Raw genomic sequence first — 19206 nt, forward strand, 5'->3', positions numbered from 1 at the left:
TTTGAAAGAATTGGTTGTAATTTGCAACCTGTTCAGTGCAGAATATGTACACAGATTTCAATACAATTCCTGTGTCACAGTCACCCGGATTGTACCGGTGATTGGGAAAGTACAGTTCTTCTAAAGGTCAATTAGAATTCTCATCATGAACGTGCAAAAAAATGCAATTCAAGTGTTTTTAGCATGATTAACAGACCATGAAAAGATCATCTGGAATAGTCCTGTTCTTGCACTAACTATATATGAGACTCATGCTGGAACTCTGCTGCATTGGCCTCCCAATCCTCCTCAGTTCCCCTCTGTCATTCAACTCAAACTTGCCTGGGCTTTTGCTCCCTTTGTAATTTTTCATATCTTTGCAGAGATTGGGACTAGGAAGTGATTTGGGATCAAACATCTAATGGAAAATATCCTGAAGGAGCTGGTATGAACCCGTTACATCTTCTCGGATTTATTAACTGCATTTTAATATTGTGTGCGTGCAACTTGTTATCATTGGTACTTATTTTACAATTTGTAGATTCCAATTTCTCGTCGGCTGCACGTGGATTAATTTTAAATGATGCGAGCGAATGATGAAATCGGGGGGTAATTTTGTGGACTGGGCTGTGAATGGAGAATTCAGATGGGCGCGTTAGGGCAGGTCCTATCTGGGATTTCTCAACAGGGTAGACTTACATGATGACCCCCTTTAAATCTTCACAAGAAGATAAGTAAGCTGATTAATAGCGCAACCTACTCACTCTCTGAAATTCCCTGTTGTGTTTAATTTGCTCAGTGCCCGCTGATGCAGATGGCCTTTAGTGCCCACTGGGCGACGGGTGTGGAGGGAGTGTACAAGAGGTTCAGCAGACTAATCCCTGGGGTTGTTTTCTGAGGAGAATTGAGGAAATTGGGTCTGTATTCCCAGAGGAAGGATATACATATGAAGCTATATATATCTTTGAGCATGGGCGGATACTTGTCTTTCGACAGAGATTCCAACTGTTTGACTGCAAAAACTACCTAAGTTCCTCTGTACAGTGCTTAGAAAAATTTCCAGTTGCCACCCTCTTCTTATTTATTTTTCTTTAACTCACAAGAACTGATATCTTTGCTGGGAAACTGGATTAAAAACATTACTGCCCCCACAATGCCTAAGAGCTTAATTTAAACCATCTGCTAAACAATATAATTCACCAGCAAGGGAAAGGGAGAGCAACGATTAACAGTAAGTAGTGCGTTTTGTAATTGTTTCATTCTCCTGATTGTGAGAGAATTCCTGCCACGGTTTTTAATTTCTATTCTTGTGCGTGATTTATTTTTCCGACCCATCAGCAGGAGAGACGCCAGTGATGGGTATGGAACAGTATTGCTGATTATACCCAGGTCAGCTGTCAGATTGTATTTCATATTAGGACAAATTCTCCCCAGTCTCCCTCTCTGTAACATCTCTAAGATTAGAGAAGTAAAACTCCCTTCATTTTCTTACTGACAATTGCCTGTTACTAAGCAGAATAGGGAATCTCACAAGCGTAGAAACTTTCTCACATTATTATTGCAAAGTGTATTCCAAGGGATAACTCCAAATTCAGATGAACTATTTACCACACTAGAGTGAATAATTGAATAGACACCCATCTGGCTGACAAACACAGGCAAGCACAGGGACAGTAAGGAGATGGACGGGAGCAGAGTGTGTGTATTGCAAGAATCTGAGGATGGAAATTGGAGCGTTAACAACAAATCAAATGCAACAAAAGGCAGTGGTAAAGAAATTTGGCTGTAAAGTTTTCTGAGGCTATTTCACACATCCCCACACAAACACACCTGCACTCTTATATCCATAGCATGTAAATACAGAAATGCTGCATACACATACACTGACACACAAAGGAGAAAAATACTTACACTCATCACTGGTATACAATTATATACAAATCTACATGGATCCATTTATGGATGGATTAAAACACCAAGATAACACATTAGTTTTAAATAGTTTTTTTGTGTAACTGTCATAGTCACATAAACTTATATGCTTTTAAGTGACTCCAGTGCTTTGACTATAACATAAACACACTCCTTTCTCAGCCTCATACGGCCCCACACTGTCAATGATTTGTCAAGATTTATACCTTCACTCCTACCTTTAAGTTCAACTTCTCTAATGTCTTCCCTGTCTGCCTTCACGGTTTGTGAACTCCACGTTGTCTGAAAATGCACCATCTGCATTAAATTCCAGAATGCTTCTTGTTTGCCTATCTCTTGCCTCCTCATTGACACACATTGGGCGCTATCATCAATGGGTTAAATGTAAAATCCTCCTCTCTCTGACCTCTGCAATTTTTCCCAGCCTTATATCTCCTCCTGCATTCTCCAATCCCTACATGCTGACCTCCTGTATTCTCCCTTTTCCCAAAGCTCCACTGTTGAAAGATTCGTTTCCAGTTATCCCGACCTTACCCAAACCTTTCTGCGTCCCTCCCCACATTCAAAACCCTTCATAAACCACCTTTCAATCAAAGGCTCTGCATGCTTTCCTCTTACCGCTCTGTGAAACACCTTGCAATGATTCCCCCTGCTTACAGGGCTAGATAAATATAAGTAACTGCTGCTATTATTGAGGGCCATGAACATCAAACAAGGTGGAGTTGATGGGAATGATGGATGTTGAATTGTAGATGGTGAAGATCACAAGCTGGTGTTGAAACTTGCCATTTTGGAGAGCCAGGATCTGTCTATGTGCGCTCTCTATATTTCACACAAAATTATTGACCAACAGGGAGGGGGGAAGGAAAGAGCAATTTGAATGTAAAGGGCCATTTAACACTTGTGCTAATATAGCCAATGAGTAGAACATTATCGGAACGGAGAATCATAGGCTATTCAGTCCAGCGAGCCTGCTCCACCATTTAATATGATTATGGCTGATTGGACACTTCAATACCTTTTACACCCACTAAGCCCCTAATCCTTAATGTTATCGGGTGGTGGCATGGTAGCACAGGAGCACAGATTCAATTCTGGTCTTGGGTGACTGTGTGGAGTTTGCACGTTCTCCCCATGTCTGCCTGGATTTCTTCTGGGTGCTCCGGTTTCCCCCCACAATCTAAAAATGTGCAGGTTAGATGGGTTGGCCATGCTAAGGATACAAAGGTGTGTAGGTTATGGGAATTAGCCATGGTAGATGGAAGGGGATATGGGGATAGGGCATAGGGGAGGACCTGTGTGGGTGTTCTTTGGGAGAGTCAGTGTGGACTCGATGGGCTGGATGGCCTCCTTTTGCACTATAGGGATTCTGTGGTTCTTGTTATTCTGGTCTTGGGTGACTGTCATTTTTAATCAGAAATCAATCTCTGCTTTAAACATACTCTAAGACTGAGCTTCCACAGCCCTCTGAGATAGAGAATTCCAAAGATTCACCACCCACTTGGTAAAGAAATTTCTCCTCAGCCCTGTCCTAAGTGGCATCCCCATTGTTTTGAAATTGTAGCCCCTGGGTCTGGAATCCCAAACCAAGGGAAACATCTTACCTGCATCTACCCTGTCTGTTCCTTTAAGTATTTTGTATGTTTCAATAAGATCACCTCTCATTCCTCTAAACTCTGGAGAATACAGGCCCAGTTTACCCAATATCCCACCATCCCCAGAACAAGTCTGGCGAACCTTCATTGCACTCCATCTATGGCAATAATATTCTTTCTGAAGTAAGGGGACTAAAACTGCACACAGAGACACCAGGTGCAGTCTAAACCAAGCTCCCATACAATTGAAGCAAGATTTCACTACTCCTGTACTCAAATCCACTTGTAATAAAGACTAACATTCCATTAGCGCCTTTCTAATAGCTTGCTGCACCTGCATGTTAGCCTTCAGTGACTTATGGACAAAGATACCCAGGTCCATTTGTACATCTACATGTTCTAATTGCTTACCTTTTAGGAGATACATGTCTGTTCCTCCTACCAAAATGGATTACATCACATTTTCCACATTATATTCCATCTGCCGTGTTCTTGCCCTCCTGATGGGTCCAATCAGCCTGGCACCTCAGCAATCCCTACCGGGCACCTTGGCACTGCCCACTGGACAGTGTCAGGGGTGGGGCCTAAGGGGGAAGGCTATTGGGTAAAGCCTGGAGGGAGCAAGGCCAAGCCAGGGCCCCATCAGGGAGGGAGGAGGGCCCTGCTGCCACTCTGCAGCTCCAATTGGTGGGTGAGGGAGGGCAGTGACCCACTTGTGTCTGCCTGTGATTGGTGGAATGAGGAAGGGGAGGTCCCACTGCCATTCTGCCTGCGATTGGTGGAGTGAGGGAACGGGGCCCGCTGCCGCTCTGCATTAGATCAGTGGGAGGGTGGTTGGGGCGATCAGTCTGGGTGGTGGGGTGGGTGGCAGAGACTACATTTCTGGTAATAAGAGTCATGGAATTGCCTGCAGGACTCTATGATTACACTGAGGAGGGGGTGTTGGTTGATCTCAGCTGCAACAGCAGAGGCCTGATCTCTCTGTGTCAGCCCTTTGTTATTGTGCATGTACAGACACACAGATCTGCACATGCGCAATAGTTCCCTCTGCTGTTGGCTGGTAAATCAAGCCCTGCCCATCATTGGGACATCCTCGGCCTCTTCCCTTACATGTACACTCTCCTTAACTTTAGACCTCGTAAGGTCACCTACCCTCGCACCCTCCCCCCCCCTAATTAGTTTAAAGCCCTGTCTACAGTCCTCTTTACTCAATTCGCCAGTGACTGGGAGAGCGCGTTGGAGGGAGGGTCTGTTGAGGAGCAGTGGAGGATCTTTAAGGAGATCTTTCTTGGTGCTCAACGGAAATTTATTCCGATGGTCAAAAAGGATAGTAGGAGGAGAGGTAATAAGCCGTGGATAACGAAGGAGGTGAAGGAAAGTGTTAAACTAAAAGCGGAGGAATTTAGAGTAGCTAAGAGTAGTGGGCGAGAAGAGGATTGGGAGAGGTTTAAATGTCAACAAAGATTGACAAAGAAGTTGATAAGGAAGGGTAGGAGAAACTATGAAGCTGGGCTAGCGCTTAATATAAAAAAGGATAGCAAGAGTTTTTATAAATATATAAAAAGGAAGAGGCTGGCTAGGGTGAATGTTGGTCCTTTAGAGGATGAGAAAGGGGACCTAGTGGTAGGGGATGGGGGTATGGCTAAGGTATTGAATAACTTTTTTGTTTCTGTCTTCACGGAGGAGGACGTGAATAATTTGCCGGGTGTTAGCGATGGAAAGGTGGTAGGACTGGAGGGTCTTAATGACACTACTGTTACTAGAAAGGTGGTGCTCGACAGACTGGAGGGGCTGATTGTGGACAAGTCCCCAGGACCGGATGGAATGCATCCGAGGGTTCTGAAAGAAATGGCGGAGGTGATAGTGGATGCCTTGGTGGTTATTTTCCAAACGTCGCTGGATTCCGGGGAAGTGCCGGATGATTGGAAAACGGCTAATGTTACGCCGTTGTTTAAGAAGGGTGCCAGGCAAAAGGCGGGGAATTATAGGCCGGTTAGTTTAACGTCTGTGGTAGGTAAAATGTTAGAATCTGTCATTAAGGAGGAAATTGCGAGGCATCTTGAAGGGAATTGCTTGATAGAGCAGACGCAGCACGGTTTCATTAAAGGGAAGTCGTGTCTGACAAATTTACTGGAGTTCTATGAGGATGTGTCTAGGGCGGTGGATAGAGGAGAGCTGGTGGATGTGGTCTTTCTAGATTTTCAGAAGGCGTTTGACAAAGTGCCTCACAAGAGGTTATTGCAGAAGGTCGAGGGACATGGAGTTGGGGGTAGGGTGTTAGCGTGGATAGAGGATTGGTTGTCAAATAGGAGGCAGAGAGTGGGGGTCAACGGGTGCTATTCGGATTGGCGGATGGTGACTAGTGGAGTGCCCCAGGGGTCGGTGCTGGGGCCTCAGCTTTTTACCATTTATATAGATGATCTGGAGGAGGGGACCGAGTGTAGAGTGTCGAAATTTGCTGATGACACCAAGATTGGGGGAACGGCAAATTGTGCGGAGGGTGTGGAGAGTCTGCAGAAGGATCTAGATAGGCTGGGCGAATGGGCCAGGAAATGGCAAATGGAATTTAATGTTGGCAAGTGTGAGGTGGTCCACTTTGGTAGGAAGAATGGTAGGAAGGACTATTACTTACGGGGCGAAAAACTGCAGCAGGCGACGGTGCAGAGGGACCTCGGGGTCCTTGTGCATGAGTCGCAAAAACCCAGCTTGCAGGTGCAGCAGGTGGTCAGGAAGGCGAATGGGATGCTGGCCTTCATAGCGAAGGGGATTGAATATAAAAGTAGGGAGGTCTTGCTGCAGCTGTATAGGGCATTGGTGAGGCCGCAACTGGAGTACTGTGTGCATTTTTGGGCGCCGCACCTGCGCAAAGATATTTTGGCCTTGGAGGGAGTGCAGAGGAGGTTTACTAGGCTGATACCGGAGTTGAGGGGGTTGAGCTATGAGGAGAGGCTGAATAAACTGGGCTTGTACTCGTTAGAGTTTAGAAGAATGAGAGGAGATCTCATTGAGACGTATAAGATGATGAATGGGATGGATAGGATAGAGGTGGAAAGACTCTTCCCGCTCAAAAAAGACAATAGGACTAGGGGGCACAGCCTCAAGATAAAAGGGGGGCGGTTTAGAACGGAGTTGAGGAGGAACTTCTTCACTCAAAGGGTGGTGAATCTCTGGAATTCTCTGCCCGTTGAAGTGGTGGAGGCTGCCTCGCTAAATATTTTTAAGACGCGGGTTGATGGGTTTTTGATAGGAGAGGGGATTAAGGGTTATGGGGAGAGGGCGGGAAAGTGGAACTGAGCAGCGACAGATCAGCCATGATCTTATTGAATGGCGGGGCAGGCTCGAAGGGCTAGATGGCCTACTCCTGCTCCTATTTCTTATGTTCTTATGTTCACTGCTTATAGCAGCTAGAAACAGTCTAGCCCATTTTTTCACGTACTATCTGCACAAGATTTGGTTTAAATACTCACCCAAAAAATACATCTGCAACTCTCCCATTTTCATGCTAGCTTGTAAAATTCCACCCATATAGTTTTGAATTTTGCTGTCCCCACTATTTTTCCTCCAGGTGGCTGAAAGTAGTGTCGGGAAATAAATCTTTAATTGCTGCAGATTCCAGACAATTGTTGAGGACTGACACCCCTTTAGTAGGAATTGGTTCTAAAATGACTGGTCTGAATTAGAAACAAGCATGCACATTCTGCTGGGCATAAACTCACGTTTATGACTGTCCATAGCTTTGTTACCATGAGACTTGACTCTTCCAACACACTCCTGGCTAGCCTCCATTGTCGTATCCAAGCTCTGTTGTGTATGTTATAACTCATACCAAATCTCATTCAGTTATCACCCATGTGCTGACTAACAATGACTCCTTGTAAGGTACACCACAATCTGAAAATTCTCATCCTTGCCTTCAAGCCCCTGCCTGGTTGTGCCCCTCCCTATCTGTGTAATCTCCTCCAACTCCCTCTGAAAATACCTGCTTTCCACTAATTCTGGCCTCTTGACTTTAATTGTTCTACCTGTAGGCATGTCTTCAGCTGCCAAGGGCTTAAGCTCTAGAATTCCCTCCTAATCCTCGCCACTTTCCTGACTGCAATAACCTCACCAAAGCCAGTCTGCCGATACAACACTGCTCTATGAAACAAAGGAACGGCCACATCTGCGGCTTGGAGCAACTCAAGGTCTGTGCTGTGGACCCATCCCACCCAGGCCCTCCCCTCCATCTTATTCCCATAACCCCTCACATTTACCATGGCTAATCCACCAAACCTCACATCTAGACTGTGGGAGGAAACCCACACAGACATGGGGAGAATGTGCAAACTCCACAGTCACCCAAGACTGGAATTGAACCCAAGTTCCTGGCGATGTGAGGCGGCAGTGCTAACCACTCTGCCGCCATGCCATTAAGTCAACAGGACTGGGCTGTGCTCAAAGATCATTTAGATAAGGAGTCAGCATATGCATAGTAATTCCTGTTCTAGAAAATAAACCACATGCAACTTTTCCCTACTTGTTTCTGGTAAGAAATGTGGCTAATTAAGCCACATGTCAGCTTTCAGTTACGTTTCTTGACCTGTATTGTCTCTGGACTGGATTGTTTGTATGGGTGACCTTGTGTCACTTCCTGTACAACTGGTTATACAGAAGTGTTTGTTACTGTTAGGAGTGATATTCTCAGTAAAAGTGTGGAGTATTGCCCAGGTATGTCCGGTACACAAAAAGCAGGACAAATCCAATCCAGCCAACCACCATCCCACCAGTTTACTCTCCATCATCAGCAAAGTGACGGAAGGTGTCATCAACAGTGCTAGCAAGCAGCCCCTGCTCAGTGACACTCAGTTTGTGTTTTGCCAGAGTCACTCAGACCCTGACCCCACTACAGCCTTGGTTCAAACATGGACGAAAAATGTGAGGTGAGAGTGACTGCCCTTGACATTAAAGCCACATCTGATGGAGTGTAGCATCAAGGACAGAATTCAGAGGGAAGACCCTTCACTGGTTGGAGTCACACAGAGTACAAAGGAAGATGACTGTGGTTATTGAAGGTCAGTCATCTCAGCTGAAGGACATTACTACAAGAATAGTGTCCTAGGTCCAACCATCTTCAGTTGCTTTATCAATGACCTTCTCTCTACCGTAAGGTCAGAAGTGGGGATGTTTGCTGCTGATTGCACAGAATCATTTACAACTCTTCAGATACTGAAACAGTCCATGTCCGTATGCAGCAAGATCTGGACAATATGCAGGCTTGGGCTGATAAATGACAAGTAATATATACATCACACAAGTGTCAGGGAATGACAATCTCCAACAAGAGACAATTGAATGATCTTCCCTTGACATTCAATGGCATTACCGTCACTGAATTCCCTAGTATCAACATCCTGGGGACTACCATTGACCAGAAACCTATCTGGACCAACCATATAAATACTGTGGCTGCAAGATCAGGTCAAAGGCTGGGAATTCTGTGGTGAGTAACTCAACCCCTGGCTCCCAAAAGCTCGGCCACCATGTCCAAGGCACAAGTCAGGAATATGATGGAATAATTTCCACTTGTCTGGACGGGTGCAGCTCTAACAACACTCAAGAAGCTAGATACCACTTGGAACAAAGCAGTCCACTTGATTGACACCCTATCCACCACCTTCAGCATTTATTCCCTCCACCACTGATGCATAAAAGCAGCAATGTGTCGCATCTACAAGATGCACTGCAATAACTCACCAGTCTCTTATGACAGCTACTTCCAAACCAATAACCCCCACCACCTAGAAGAAAAAGGACTGCGGGTGCATGGGAACTGCACCACTTTCAAGTTCCCCTCCAAGCCAGACATCATCCTGGCTTGGAATTATGTTGCCATTCCTTTGCTGTCCTGAGTCAAAATCCTGGAACTCCCTCCCTAACAGCACTGCAGTGTTCCTACAACATCCACATCCCACAAACAAATACATATTAAATTATCCCAAAGCATTGTACAGATAAAAGCAGAGTAGTCCTCTGGGTATCCTAGTCAATATTTATCTCTCAATGAGCATCATTGAAACAATTATTTATGATTTATCTGGATATTTATTCCATTACTGTTGTTGGGAGCCTGCTGTGTTCAAACTTGCTGCTGTGTTTCCTACATTACAAAAGTGACTGCGCTTCAAAGATACTTAATCAGTTGCAAAGCATTTTAAGATGTCTCGAGGCCCTGAGCATGTCTCTACAAATGCAAATTTTTTAAAAATATTTTGAACATACTTTTTTTAAGTTGATCTTTCTCCACTGTAGCTATGACTGTAACACTATATTCTGCACTCTCTCCTTTCCTCCTCTATGTACGATATGCTTTGTCTATATAGCGCGCAAGAAACAATACTTTTCACTGTATGTTAATGCATGTGACAGTAATAAATCAAATCAATCCATTGTTTGATTATCAAAATCAAACCTCCTCTCAAAATAAATCATCCCAGAATACTGAGAGCGTGGAACTGAGAACGGGATAAGGAATGTTTATTGAGAGTAAAGATAGAAGTGAATGCTGGGATGGGGTCGGGTGGGGGAGCTGGGGGTGCAAGGAATGGGGGGAAGAAACAATTAAAATCACTGGGAGCTTACTTAGTTCTGACTTTTGAAGCATTAGTGTCGGGATACAAACAAGCTAAATGTTAAAGCAATTGGTTGCATGGTTACCTTGTTAAACTTTACTCATTCCCCATTCTATTCAGTCGACCGATCCCAAACAAGACACTATTAAATTGCATGCTGCCATAGTCTAACCTTGAATTCATCTACTCTTGTTATTCAAAGCAAGTTAGCTGTACAGGTGCTTGTATTTTATATGTGCGTGGGCCTTGAGGATTCGTTCATAGTCAACCACCCACCGTTTGATAGTTACTTATGAGTAAGACTTTGGATTTGTCAAATTGTCTGCAGTCACCTTTCAGTCAAATTCTTATTCGAAGGAATTATTAATTGGAAATGACCAATCTGTTGGATATCACGCAACCCCTGTGTGCTGAGGGCAGTAAGGTGAATAAACAGGCAGTAGCTATTGGTGACACTCTGTCACCCTTCTATCCAAGCCTTGATTATTAACCTGCACCACCCAATATATCATGCCTGACAATGTGTGCAAGTGAGAAGAATCAGCATTTATTTTCAAGAGAGCTTAATGTTTGGTAACATATTTACCCCAAAAAGACAATGTAATGGAAAAAGTAATTGCCTCACATGGTTTCCAAGCTTGTTGCATTTTTTAATTAAGTCAGCTGATTTTTCAGCACCCCAAAGGTTTGTAGCAACAATATACAAACATACAAAATAAGGGCAGAAGTAGGCCATTCAGCCCGCAAGCCTGCTCTACCATTCAATAAGATTTATTTATTTTGTTTGTGTCACAAGTAGGCTTACATTAACAGTGCAGTCAGAAGGGGGCTTGAGGCACCTCCCCACAAACCCTCCTCCCCACCTTCTCATCTCATATTGAGGATTTAAGTTTTTCTATTTCTTCCTCTGATCTATCCATCGCCCACCAACATAAAAGTTGAGGCTGGGTGGGAAAAGGGTCTTATATGGCTGTTAATTGACCACTTAAGGGCCTTAACCTCACAGTAACGTCATTGCAGTGTTAATGTAAGCCTTACCTGTGACTAATAAATACATTTTAAAAGTTTAATAAATAATAAACTTTAATTGGGGCAAAGCTGGGCTTCCTGTCTGCCCCAGGTTGCAATTGCTTCCAGCTCGGGGTGAGTAGATCCCAGAGGAGATCCCATCCATGCCATTTTCCACTCCCCCATCCAGTCTCAAAACCTGCTGGGAGGAGGAGCGTAAAAGGCAGGTTTTGACATTGATGGGTTGCATCTCTGATACCTGAACTCCCATCCACCCAGAGCAGATGGATGGATGGCAAAACCAAGAGGCTATTTGCAAAATAACAAGGAAGGAAACCAAGGGTGGAGAAGAGAAGAAACTGAAAGTGGAGGGAGCAATTTACAGTTGAGAAACAAGCAGGGGAAGGGAATTTGACCCCATCAATATTTAATAGTAACTCACTCATAGTAATATAAATAGGATAAATTATATAAGAGCAATAATATAGAATCTTGGAATGTCACTTCAGTCAAGTTTTGACATAAGTAAGAGTTGAATAATCAGTGAAACAATACGGAGAAGGGCTGAGGCTGCAGAGTTGTGCTTTCACACTAACAATGAAGACTGCTGGTAAAATCTGAGACCAAAAGAACACTGCTGACCAAGATCAGGAAGACACGATTGGAATTTCTTGGGCACATCATAAGAAATCCTGACTCAGAAAATCTGATGCTGATGGGAAAGCTTGATGGTAAAAGAGATCGAGGTAGACAAAGAACCATTTTTCTAAAGAGCCTCGCAAACTGGATGAACTTACCACCCAAGAAGATGATTCACTCTCGCAATGCAAGGTTAACATGGCCTCTTAGGGCATGGTATCTGAAGAGAGAAAGAATATAAAATAATATAATAGGACATTCAGATTTTTCTCATTACTGACAGGAATACAATAACTCCCTTACGTTTGACATGTAATGTCCTGAAATTCTACCTGCGACTAGCTCTAATCCTAGAAAGGGCTATTCACCCTGTAATTATGTTCAGAATCCCCTTGTATTGTGCAAGGTTATTATGGATGACATGGTGGCACAGTGGTTAGCACTGCTGCCTCACAGCACCAGGGACCTGGGTTCAATTTCTGACTCAGGTCACTGTCTGTGTGGAGTCTGCACATTGTCTATGTGGGTTTCCTCCGGGTGCTCCAGCTTTCTCCCACAGTCCAAAAGTTGTGCTGGTTAGGTGCATTGGCCATGCTAAATTCTCCCTCAGTGTACCCGAACAGGTGCTGGAGTGTGGTGACTAGGGGATTTTCACAGCAACTTCATTGCAGTGTTAATGTAAGCCTACTTGTGACACAAATAAATAAAAGAAAGCTGTAGTCAGTTTCTCCATCAATGGCATTTTTAACAGGTCCTATCTCTGCCCCATTTCCTTGGATCCCACTCCATCTCTTGCTGCCTCTTTTCCCTGTCAAAATTCCCAGCTGGTTTTCTCCCCATTTCCAGTCATATCAAAGCATGGGCTGTTTCTCTGTTGCAGCAGCTGGCAGCATTAAAGATTGGGCAACGGTCCCCGGAATATTCTTATCTCAACTCTCTGCGTAGAAGAGCAAACCCATTATTATATTTCAGAGTTTTAAATGGCATTTCATCAACTGCATTTAATAATTTTCAGTTATTATGACCACCACTATCCTGGGGAGGCAGTGACGTAGTGGAATAGATTAGGTTATGCCCTGGGGACTCGGGTTCGAATCCCACCACAGCATGCGGTGGAATTTGAATCCAATAAAAATCTGATGATGACCATTGTCCATCAGGCTCACTAAAGCCCTTTAGGGAAGGAAACCTGAGTGTCATCCTTAACTGACCTGGTCTGGCCTACTTGTGACTCCAGATCTGCAGCAAGGTGAATCTTAAATGTCTCCTGAAATGGCCTAGCAAGCCACTTTGTTGTTTTACACCACTGCAGAAAATTGGATAAGGAATGAATCTGGATGATCCACTGGCATTGACCATGAAAAGCCCATCTTACTAAATGGTATGAAACCTGGCATCATACTAGATACAGATTGCCCCGCCCACACAGCAAAGTCCTTCTCACTAACATCTGGGACATGTGCCAAAATTAGGAGCGCTGTCCCACAACAGCCTGACATAGTCATACTCATAGATTCGTACCTCTCTGATAACATCCCAGAGCATCATCCCACGGCAGGACAGAGCCTGCAGCGATGGCAGCACAGTGGTATACAGTCAGGAGAGGATTGCCCTGTGGGCCCTCGCTGACTCTCGATCCCATGAAGTCTCATGGCGTCAGGTTAAACATAGGTGAGGAAGTCTGCTGATTATCACCTAATGTTCCCCCCCCCCCTCAGCTGATGAATCAGTACTTCTCCATATTGAATACTACTTGGAGGAAGCACTAAGCGTGGCAAGGGCACAGTATGTACTCTGGCGGGGGGTGGGGGACTTCAACGTCCATCACTAAGAGTGGTTCAGACCACAGACCCAGCTGTTAGACTGGGACTGCAGCAGGTGGTGAGGGAACCAATAAGAGGGAAAAACAAACTTGACCTCATCCTCACCTATCTGCTGCATTTGTTCATGACATCATTGGTAGGAGTGACCACTGCACCGTCCTTGTGGAGATAAAGTCCCGTTTTCATATTGAGGACACCCCCTACCATGTTGTGTAGCACTATCACCGTGCTAAATGGATAAACTTTGAATAGATTTAGTAATTCAACACTGAGCATCCACGAGGCACTCTGAGCCATCAACAGCAGCAGAGTTGCACCCAACCACAAACTGTAACCTCATGGCCAAGCATATCCCCCACTCTACATTAACACCAGATTTTGACCGAGTATGGCATCAAGAGACCTAGCAAAACTGGATTCAGTGGGAATCGGGGGGAAAAGCTTTTCACTGGTTGGAGTCGCACGGGGATGGTTGTGGTGGTTGGAGGTCAATCATCACAGTTCCAGGACATCTTTGCGGGAGTTCCTCAGGGTAGTGTCCCAGGCCCAACTATCTTCAGCTGCTTCATCAATGACCTTCCTTCCATCGTAAGGTTAGAAATGGGGATGTTCGCTGATGACTGTACAATGTTCAGTATCATTCATGACTCCTCAGATACTGAAGCAGTCCATGTTCAAATGCAGCAAGACCTGGACAATATCCAGGCTTGGGCTGACAAGTGGCAAGTAACATTTGTGCCTCACAAGCATCAGGTAATGACCATCTCCAACACAAGAGAATCTAACCATCACCCCCTTGACATTCAATGGCATTACCATCACTGAATCCCCACTATCTACGTCATGCGGTTGCTAATCATCAGAAACTGAACTGGACTAGTCATATAAATACCATGGAAGGTCAAAAGCTATGAATCGTGTGGCAGGTAACTCATCTCCTGACTCCCCAAAGCCTATCCATCATCTACAAGACACAAGTCAGGAGTGTGATGGAATACTCTCCACTTGCCTGGATGGGTGCAGCTCCAACACTCAAGAAACTCAACTCCATCCAGGACAAAGCAGTCTGCTTGATTGGCACCACATCCACAAACATTCACTCCCTCCATCACTGATACATAGTGGCAGCAGTGTGTACCATCTTAAGGTGCACTGCAGGAATTCACTTTGGCTCCTTAGATAGTACCTTCCAAACCCACCTAGAATGACAAGGACAGCAGGTGGATGGGAATACCAGCACCTGAAAGTTCCCCTTCAAACCACTCACCATCCTGACTTTGAAATATAGTGCCATTCCTTCACTGTCACTGGGTCAAAATCCTGGAACACCTGAACAGCTCTGTGAATGTAACGATTCCGCAGGGACTGCAGCGGTTCAAGATGGCTGCTCACTACCACCTTCTCAAGGCCAATTCTGGATGAGCAAGAAACGTTGCCCTAGCTAGCAATGTCCCAGATCTCATGGAGATGGACTAGTGAATCGTGGATTATTTCCAGGTGGTATCTGTGTGGGCGAGTTTCCTAAAGATGCAGGGTGCCTCCGAATTTCATGGAGGTCGTTATATTTGGCCTGTGTCTCTTGTTTTAATTATCTGGTGATTCACTGTCTGAAGTTGGTAAATTTTAAGAAACGTTGCATGGGTCCACAAACACTTGGCACTAGATGAAAGGTGACGCTGTACGTTTTCTGCTGCATGCTGTTCTGACACTGATTCTTTATCCTCCTGACTGATGTAATCTCTGCTGTACATGAGCAATGAACTGTTGAGAGACCTTTGCCAATTGGATCATCCGATGGTGGTGCTCACTCTGAAATAAAACATTAATTGCACCACTGTTGCACTGAAGTCCACACTGCCTTGTTTCTGACTACATTGCTTGGGGCTTACTGGTGTAACCTTTATAATTTCATCCTCTGGTTGAGGGTGACGTCAACAAGGTCATCATTTATTACCCGTCGCTACTTGCCCTGATACAGCTGAATGGTTTACTAAGTCACTTCAGATCATTGCTGAAAGCCAACCTTACTGGTGTGGAACTGGATTCAAATGTATGTCTAACCCAGTCAGGGCAGCAGGTGAACGTTCTTAAAGGGCAAAACAGTTGGGCTTTTGCGACAATTGGACAATTTCAGGAACGCTTTTACCGATTCTAGATTTTTACTTCAAATTGTTAAATTACGCTGGTGGGATTTAAACTTTTTTTATTCCCAGGATGTGGGAGTTGCTAGCCAGACCACTATTCCCATCCCTAATTGCTGTCCCTGGATTATTATAAACCCCAGGTCTGCAAATCCACTACTCTCACGTACCTGATGTAACAACTTAAAGCAAGTGAACGCAGGGTCAGTCAGAGGCCCCAGTCATTCCAGTTTACAGTAAATAATTGTATTTTGCCTTTTCCCTCTATTGTGGTTTTGGCTGGGAAATGGTTATATTCATAACATGGATCTGGTACTACACAGAACAAGTTTTCTTTCTGATCAACATAAGAAATGGAACTGGAAACGTAGGGCCTGATTTTCTGCTCCCCAGCATGGTATGTATTGCGGGAGCAGAGGTGGCCCACCATTGACTGGAGGCAGGATCGTCCAGTCCTGCCACTATCAAGTTGTTCGTACCCTTCCTTGCCATGGAACCTGCGACAAGCGGGGAGAGCACTGTCGGCGGGACTGAAAGATTCCACCAGCGTGAATGGCTGGAAAAGTTTGGCCTTAGCCTTTGCACCCTTTCTCCTTTACTTTTGCCTGTTGCCACCTTTCTTCCGAGATGCTTATTCCCTATGACTGCTTTCCTCCCAACTCACTAGATTCACCCCTGCTTTTGATATTAATTTTTGTTCTTGCAACTTTTTTTTAAAAGAGTCAATTTTAGTCATTAACTGTTGTATCTTTGATGGACTTCCCTGCGGATTCTGACTAAGAACCTAGAGGCCAGCTGCATGTGACTCTATTGTTTCATCAGAATCTTAAAGGGATAGGGATTGGTTTTGTCCCTGTTCCTGGAGTGTCACAGAAATAGAATATGTTCATAGAAGCCCTACAGTGCAGAAAGAAGCCATTTGGCCCATCGAGTCTGCACCGGCCACAACCCCACCCAGGCCTTACCCTGTTATTCCTACATATTTACCCACTAACCTCTCTAACCTACGCATCTCAGGACACTAAGGGGCAATTTTGGCATGGCCAATCAATCTAACCTGCACATCTTTGGACTGTGGGAGGAAACCTGGAGCACCCAGAGGAAACCCATGCAGACACAAGGAGAATGTGCAAACTCCACACAGACAGTCAAACTTCAGTTGGGTGGAGAGCAGAGATGAAAATCTGGCACACAGGATCTCCAACAGAATCCAATTAGGTTCCATTCCATTCATTTCGGTGGAAAGAAAATCCAGTCGTTCATTTCCAAATATGCAGTTACCCGTGCCAGGCTTTCCATTCCATGCTCTGTCCGGCTGGAGTGGAACTCTACTCCGTTGTGTCTATAAACTTACAACAAAATCTAAACTGGGATTCTACTCCAGCACCGAGGGAGTGCTGCACTGTTGGAGGTGCTCTCCTTCAATGAGGCACTAAACTGAGACACCTTCTCAAGTGGATAAAAGATCCTATGACACTATTTTGAAGAAATGCAGAGGACTTCTTCCTGGCATTCTAGCAAATAGTTACTTCATTCCTCACTGCTGTGCACAGAGTAGTCATTCATTTCTTTCAAATATATTTCATTGTCTTCTGCTTTCGATTAAGGAGGTGAAATCATGCTATATTGTACACAGTATAAACTAATCACCTGTCCATGTTCCCTGTTTTTTTATATACGTTTGTCAGTGCCCCAGTGGCTGCAGAATGGTTAGTGAAAGGCTGCTGAGACTGCAGAACGCTTCAGAGAACAGTCTTTGAGCAGCTCTGGTCCTCGAAGGCCTGTCTTCAGACCAGGCAGCAGCCTGAGCTGCTTGGCTGGTGGAGTAGGAGTGGTGGAACCAGAAATGCTGTCACCCTGAGAGAGGGCAGCAGATTTCTACATTATGGATCCACCAATGGTGCCCCAGGTTGGTGCCTCAGTAACCCATGTAATCTGTGATGAGAAGGCCTGCTGTAGCACTCCGAAAGTCCCTTTGGACATTCGTATCTGGAGCACTTTGAACGTTGAGCAGCACATTGAGCGTACACAAAAGCAGTCTGAGTGTCAAAACTTTGATAGCCCAGGTCTCCATTCTGAGCTACCGCAGCAACACGCAATCTCCTGGCGGGAGTTATTTGTGCTGCAATGGAAGTGGAGCCCATTGCACTCTGCGTGTGCTGACACCTGCGATCGTGGTTCACTAAGCTAGGGTAGAGCAAAGGATCAGGGTAACCAATGAGATCAAACCAAGGCTCTACCTGATGCAATTTTTCAAAGCTATTTCGGCCTTTTGGCTACGATGAAGCATTAGATCCAGCACGGGAGGGGGCTGCAATGCCTCATCCTGTCAGCTTGGATCTTGTTTGATCCAGTCCATGATGGGATGCAATATCTTGTTTTGTCAGCTTGGATCTGGTTTGTGGGGACCATGATTGGACTTAATTTGAATTGGATTATTTGATTAGAATAAAAGTACCGAAGTGTACCAATAAAAAAAGAAGTGAAGGCATCAGCCATCAGTCACAAGTGTGCCAATGGAATTGCTATGACTTCCATATGCTGGAAAGAACAGGCTCCTAGTTAATTAATTCCTGTGCCAGATTGGTGCCAGTCTTTGCCATATTCCTTGACATTGAACATGCTTTTTGCCATGCTTCCCAATGCACCAATTTATTCTATACACCCATCCTGTACTGTGCCCCATTGAAGTGCCCGCCTGACCCTCTGGGGTGGGAAGCTGGCTATCGCTGTGCTCTTCCCCCACCCTTCAGGCTGTTTATGCCCAGCATCTCAGTAGGTGTAGACCCTGCCTATATGTTATGTGCTATTTTCCACGCCTGAGCTGGTAAGTGATGGGGTAGGTGATGGATTGAGGAGTGTTCTGAGGATAATGTTTCTGTTGGTAGGATATGGCATTTGCTAATCGTGACCACCTGTAAAAGGGTATTGAATTTCTCATTATCACTGCATCAATATCCTTGGGTATTTATTGGCACTGGAGGGGGTGCAGAGGAGATTCACTAGGTTGATTCCAGAATTAAGAAGGTTGGTTTATGAGGAGAGACTGAGTAGACTGGGACTATACTCATGGGAATTCAGAAGAATGAGAGGGGATCTTATAGAAACACATAAAATTATGAAGGGAATAGATAAGATAGAAGAGGTTGTTTCCACTGGTGGATGAAACTAGAACTAGGGGGTATTGCCTCAAAATAAGGGGAAGCAGATTCAGGACTGCATTGGAGAGGAACTTCTTCACTCAAAGGTTGTGAATCTGTGGAATTCCCTGCCCAGTGAAGCAGTTGAGGCTACGTCCTTGAATGTTTTTAAGACAAGGATAGATAAATTTTTGAACAGTAAAGGAATTAAGGGTTATGGTGAGCGGGTGGGTAAGTGGAGCTGAGTCCATGAAAAGATCAGCCATGATCTTATTGAATGGCGGAGCAGGCTCGAGGGGCCTGATGGCCTACTCCTGCTCCTAGTTCTTATGTGAAGTGTC

At 44.8% G+C, this 19206-nt stretch overlaps 1 protein-coding gene across 2 annotated transcripts in view; it reads left to right on the forward strand.

The window, feature by feature from the left end:
- Window positions 1-250: 250 nt before the first annotated feature.
- The window catches only part of LOC145355954 (solute carrier family 2, facilitated glucose transporter member 11-like), an 80393-nt gene continuing 61437 nt past the window's right edge, over window positions 251-19206 (forward strand). For both annotated transcript variants that reach the window (XM_080208465.1, XM_080208464.1), the window contains exon 1: window positions 251-424. Coding sequence is in view for 1 of the 2 variants with exons in the window: in XM_080208464.1 (XP_080064590.1) it covers window positions 401-424 (24 nt within the window). In the remaining variant the exon portion in view is untranslated. The remainder of the gene's footprint in view (window positions 425-19206) is intronic.

This window comes from Carcharhinus amblyrhynchos, chromosome 20 (assembly GCF_965287045.1).
Source record: "Carcharhinus amblyrhynchos chromosome 20, sCarAmb.v2.hapA, whole genome shotgun sequence".
NCBI classification, from domain to species: Eukaryota; Metazoa; Chordata; class Chondrichthyes; order Carcharhiniformes; family Carcharhinidae; genus Carcharhinus; species Carcharhinus amblyrhynchos.